The sequence below is a fragment of the Brachyhypopomus gauderio genome, chromosome 13 (assembly GCF_052324685.1).
Source record: "Brachyhypopomus gauderio isolate BG-103 chromosome 13, BGAUD_0.2, whole genome shotgun sequence".
NCBI lineage: Eukaryota > Metazoa > Chordata > Actinopteri > Gymnotiformes > Hypopomidae > Brachyhypopomus > Brachyhypopomus gauderio.
Window position 1 is genome coordinate 8,207,940 of NC_135223.1, and position 6,080 is coordinate 8,214,019.

The 6,080-nt window shown below is 42.6% G+C and overlaps 1 protein-coding gene across 2 annotated transcripts in view; it reads right to left on the reverse strand.

Annotated features, from left to right (window-relative positions):
- Positions 1-682: 682 nt before the first annotated feature.
- The window catches only part of cyp11c1 (cytochrome P450, family 11, subfamily C, polypeptide 1), an 11,929-nt gene continuing 6,531 nt past the window's right edge, over positions 683-6,080 (reverse strand). Inside the window, exons 7-9 of one of the 2 annotated variants that reach the window (XM_076971309.1) lie at positions 4,487-4,565; positions 3,583-3,822; positions 683-3,442 (exon numbers count right to left, since the gene is read on the reverse strand). In XM_076971309.1, the coding sequence (XP_076827424.1) occupies positions 3,308-3,442; positions 3,583-3,822; positions 4,487-4,565 (454 nt within the window). In that variant the 3' untranslated portion in view covers positions 683-3,307. The remainder of the gene's footprint in view (positions 3,443-3,582; positions 3,823-4,486; positions 4,566-6,080) is intronic. The other variant, XM_076971308.1, reaches the window with a different exon arrangement.

The window sequence follows — 6,080 nt, forward strand, 5'->3', positions numbered from 1 at the left end:
ATCCTGACGCTGAGTTAGCAGATGTTCAATTACTTTATAGTCAACTGGCGTCATCTGGTGGAGCAATCATAGTTTTTCAGCTTCTCTTTCTTGAATCTGCTAACTCAGCGTCAGGTTTTATATTTATTGGGTCATTCCATGTCAAATCAACCAAGAAGTTGTGTAAATTTGTGTAAATGAATTTTTTGTGTAAATACTGCATTTTAGAACAACATAAATTTTGTTTTGCTTCTCTTTTTTGAATGTTATTTTTCCATGATATTGGTGATTTTCAATGGTGAATAAAACCACTATATAAAAAAGGCCATTCCAATTTACCATATAATCAGCACATATCAAAGTATATAACAGAATTAAAAAATTGAAAAAATAAATATAGGTATTTTGTGTCCAAACAAGGGTAAGGTACGTGTGAAATCGGATATTTGACAGCAAATTGTGCAAAAACAGGACCACATACAGGCAACTTAATTATTACTTCAACATTGCCACTGGAAGTACTTTGAAACATAAAACATAGATCAGCCTTCTTCTACTCCCTCTATGAGATAATGACAGGTGAAAATGACTCTTAGTTGATTTTTTTTCCAAATTTGGGAATTTTTTATATTGACACACCACAACTTACAGCACCAGAAAATACAAGTATACAAGGTTCTAAACATACAAAAAAAATTCAGCCTTCTAGCTGTAATAGTTAGAGATATTCACATTCAAATATTGCTATTCTGGTTGATTTGACATGGAATGACCCTGTGGGATCCTGCTATTGTCAACAAAAATCAACCACGGTGTGGGTTGTTAGTGAGCGTGTTCATCGGTCTCACCTGTGGCTCGTCTCGTGATCACTGGAGATTGTGTAGTTTGTCTATTTAATGTGTGTTCGCACAATGTCCCGTGCTCGTCTTTGTCTAAAGCTCGTGCCATTGTGTTTCATGTTAAGAGTGCTGTGCGATATCCACGCTGGACTCCACCATCCGTGTAATAAAAGTATGTGTTTCACTACTACGTGCCTCGTCGTGCCTGCCTCCTTCACTGTAGCATAAAGACAAGCGGAAGATGCCAGGGTACGTTTCTTCGGCCAAGAAGGGGAAGAATATGTCTTCCCCTGCGTATGCCCAAGAGGACGAGAAGGAGAGGAATGCTGAGGTGTTCCCCTTCCCTCTGAAGCTAGCTTCTCTCCGTCCATGCACTCCGCTCCCACAGTAACCGAGGATGAGGAGGACACACCTCCGCCTTCTGTGTGCTCCACCCCTACGGAGTACTACAGTGAAGTCGAGGAGGAAGTCAGCCCCCCTCCATCTATTTGCTCACCCCCCACCTAGTACTACGGTGTAGATGGTGAAGACGTCAGCCCCCCTCTGTCCATGTACTTGCCCGCACCGGTGTGAAAATATTCGACGGTACGAGGACGTTCCTCATTCCCCCTCAGAGGCAAGCAGTATAGTCTACTTGCACTACCAAACATCGGAAGAAGCCATGTCTCAAAGCCTGGGTGTGTCTGAGGAAGAGGAGGACATAGATACATCGGGGGGCAAATCTCGGGAAGTGCGAAAGGGTACTGGTCTGGCCAGAGACTCGCCGTTGAGGTTCGAGGTGCTCCCAGAGGTACCTTGAGGAGGGAGCAGCGACAGGCACACCCTTCGGTGGCACCCAGAGGAACTGCAGGTGCGCCCAGAGCGAAGGAAGCTGGCACGCGTTCCCCTGAAGCGCCAAACAGCGCTGTATGCTGGAGGGTCGGTCCCAAAGACCGGAGGGACCCTGCCTATAGCATCGCCTGTGGCCCAAGGGGGGGTTGCTCCACTGGCTGCTCTCCTGCAAGTGGGGAGAATGATTTTGTGGCTGCCTGTGCCGGTGTGTGTGTCAACCCCAGTGTTTCTCCCTAATCCCCTTTTCCCTTTTGTACCTCTTGTGTTTCACGTTCTCGTGTGTGTGTTTGTGAATGTGCCAGTGTTTAATGTGTTTTCCCCTGTCTTCCCAGGGAGGGTGTTTTAGAGGAGTTCTCGGCAGGCCCCACCATTGGGGGAGACGGCTTGCGGAGGCTTGTGGTTCCAGTGGCTCCGGATCTGCCATCCAGCTACACTGGACACTCTGGGAGTAGCGGCCCCTGATGGCAGGCTCTGTCACGGAACAGCTCAGGACCCCTCCTTTTGGACATGTGTTTATGTCGTCTGCTTCTGGTTTTGTCCGTATATGTATTTCGGTGGGTGTGTTCATCGGTCTCACCTGTGGCTCATCTCGTGATCACTGGGGATTGTGTAGTTGGTCTATTTAATGTGCGTTCGCGCAATGCCCCGTGCTTGTCTTTGTCTGAAGCTTGTGCCATTGTGTTTCATGTTAAGAGTGCTGTGCACTATCGTGCGTGTAATAAAATTGTGTGTTTCACTACTACGTGCCTTATTGTGCCTGCCTCCTTCACCATAACAGATATTATGCATTTTGCATCAGTAGGTGCCCGAGAGAGGGGAAAATGAACACACAAGCCAAAGTTATTATCATGTCCCACAATCTAAATATCTGAACTCAAATGGTCACATTCAACATCTAGGCTCAAACCAATGGTCACATACAGTCAACAAATCACTCAGTCTACACATTTGAACTCAAACAAAGGTTCACATACAAAGATGAACAAATTTATTTACTAACAAAAGTTATATCCACCATAAACACCAGAAAATAATTTGATTTAAAAGAGTAGAATAAAATAGGTGATTGAAACCAAAAATGAACTTAAAGTATGCTATGTCAAACTTTGCCTAAAACAAATTAAAAAGCCAAACAAACAAACAAATAAAACCAATTTCTCTTCAGGACATTTAACTGTCTTTTAACATTTAACACTTAACATTAACTGTCATTTGAAAGGAAGGTTTCTTACCTCCTGAGTTTCAGCTCAGGCAAAAGGTAGGTGAGCTACAAGAGGCTGTGAGGACCCTAAAGACACTGTCATTGTGTTATGTAGGTTGGTGCCCTAACCCTAACCTCTCAAGCATCCTATGGACGCTGTATGAAGTTTTAAAGATCAAAAACCCTGCCTCCAACATTGCTGCCTTTCCTAAACTTGTCAATTAATTAATGAATGTTAATGTTAACATTTGTCCATCAGACCTGTTTGAGTTCAGTGGTACTTGACTGGCTCACATGTTCTAACTACTGTAAAGAAAAAAAAAGAAAACTGTTCCTGGATGCCATGAAAACAAAACATCCCAACACATCTCCACTGGCTCTCCTCCTAGACCATGTTTAGGTATTTACTTACTGAATATTCTGCCAAGACGTGGGATTGTGGGATTATTGCATATTATTATAGGAGACTGTGGTTGGAGGATGAGAGTGTGGTAAAGGTTATTTTGGGAGGAGACTCTGGTTGGAGGATGAGTGTGTATTTGGTGTTGATATCTTCTTTTGATGAAACATCTAAATGAAAATTCCTCAGAATCTGCAAAACACAAATATTGGTAAGGCACAACACACACACAAGCATTTAGTAAGGCACAACACATACACATAAGCATGGGTTAGGCACAACACACACACACACAATCATCTTCCTCTTGTGCGTCTTCCTGATGTGCTCACATGCAAAAGTAGCAATTGAATCTCGCTCTCTGCGATCCTCCTCCCAACACACTGCCGTGCCCCAAACCCAAACGCCAGGGAGCGGAACCCTGCTGCCACGCCTGCCTCCCTGCTGCCGTGCTCACTGCCCGGCCCGTTTCCTGCCTCAGGCCTGCCCCAGCGGGCAGGATCAAAGCGTTCCGGGTTATGAAACACATCTCGACTCCGACCCAGAGGATACAGACATGCTTGCACCAAGGTCTGCAGGGGGAAAGGAGAGACAAACTGGCTCACATGATGTACATATTTTCATTTAGTTTACATTACAAATTAAAATAGATTCATTGCCCAAAGTCACCTATCTAGACTTCATATACATTCTCCAGTGAAATGACACAGGCCAAACACCTGTCGTCTATCAACAAGGGACAGAACACACAAATGAAATGAGACAAAGGTTGAGAATTCACAGAAGGACGTTGACCTTTAAAATTCAAACCCTCTGTATCTGAGATGAATCCACGTGCAAGAGGAAGTGTTTCACAGACTAAAAGTTCCAGAATCAGATATGACATCTATGACAACAAACTAAGATAAGCTATCATTGTGGGGTTCTATAGCCATATACAGACCAAAAGAGAGCGTTCTAGTAACAAACATCAGGGAAAGAAAGAACACAGTTATGTTTGGTGTTATTCAAGGTCATGGAAATGAGCGCCAGCTCCCCACTGGGAATGATGGAGTTCCGGTTTGAAGAGAATCTGTTTTTATTCCAGAGGTCCGGCATATGTACGCCTCCAAAACCAAACAAGAGAATAAGGTATTCCCTTAAGAATGAAAGGTATTCTAGTAGGTAAGACGTCTGCACAACATTATCCTATCCTATATGTGTTTGAGACACTCAGAGCGGCTACTGTGTTCTTACCCCAGCAGGTATGTGGTAATTCTGCAGCACAATGTCTCGAATAGGGTACCTCTGTACTGTGATACCCACTGGATATAGCCTACAAGACAAAACACACACTGTAGCCAAATGTACTGTAAAATAACATGATCGACGCATACTCTACATCAGGGATGTCAAAGTCAAATACACCGAGGGCCAAAAAAACAAATTTGCTACAAGCCGAGGGCCGGACTGGTTCAATGTTTATTAAAACATATTTAAATGATTGCACATAACCTATTGAACCAAGACCTAACACAGTGTATATTATTTAATGCTTAAATGAATAAAGCAATATTTTCTTATTTTCAAGTGAAAATATTTTTCAACAAGCAAACATGAATAAAGTAAAGGTTTGAAAAGTGCTGGAATTTAAGCTAAAGTACTTGAAAATGCTTGAAATTGTAACTACTTCGTTTCACAACAAATAACTATCTGACTGAACAGTTCTCTTGTATCTTGTAATTCCAGGACGAAACATGAGAGAACGTGAAGACGTTAATATTGGGCGTTTTGAAAATAAACAACCATTAAATAATGTGAATAAAAAGCGAATTATTTCGAAACATTTCGAATATATGTATAAATATTTAACTTAATTACGTTTAACGTGCTGGGAAATATTGAAATGAACCTTGAAAGTGACGTACAAGTGCTTTAATTCCACCTTATAAAGATGTATGAACCCTGCAAACATGACTGTTCATTGCGCTGAGGCGCGGCGCGCGCAAAGTACAAAATTCGAGAGACGCACGACCTCGCGAATCGACAGCGCGCGAGACGCTCGCGAGACGCTCGCGAGACGCTCGCGCACGAGCTGAGCCACTGCGATTACGTTATTTTCGCCGCGCTGTGCCCTACATCATCCAATTGCACACCCGGAGAGCCAACCGCAGTTTTAGACCTGCAGTTCTAGACCTGCAGTTCTAGACGTGCCGTAGTTTTAGATGTATGTAACGTAATATCCAGATAGTGTTTTAGTATGTCGCGGGAGCAGATGGAAGAATATTTATAAGCAACAATAATATATGATAGATATATGATAATGTCTGAAGGTAATTTTTGGGTTATCGTAATGTTTATGTCATGAAGGATGAATCTGACTAGCGTTAGTGTGTCTTGGTTCGTTAGTTCTGGCTACCTTTATGGCTACTTAGTAGCTACTTTGATTAAATTTGAAACAACTTAAAGGAAGGAAATTAGCACTTACTACGCTACTATTAATACTAAAAGTAGTAAGCAAGCTAAAGTAGCATTTCCCCATCATTATTAACCCATAAGAACCCAGACTATGTTCTGAATATTGATACAATTGAGCATATTAATATATGATACACATATATTTAGTCTGCTAAATGCCATAAATGTAAATGTAAATATGATCGGTCTGAAGGTCATTTTTGTGTTATCGTAATGTTTATGTCATGAAGGATGAATCTGGCTAGCGTTAGTGTGTCTTAGTTCGTTAGTTCTGGCTACCTTTATGACTACTTTGTAGCTACTTCGACTTTGAGAGAAATGCTAGTCCTGCGAACGTAAATTTTTGCCGGGGGGGGGGGGGGGGGGGTGGTGG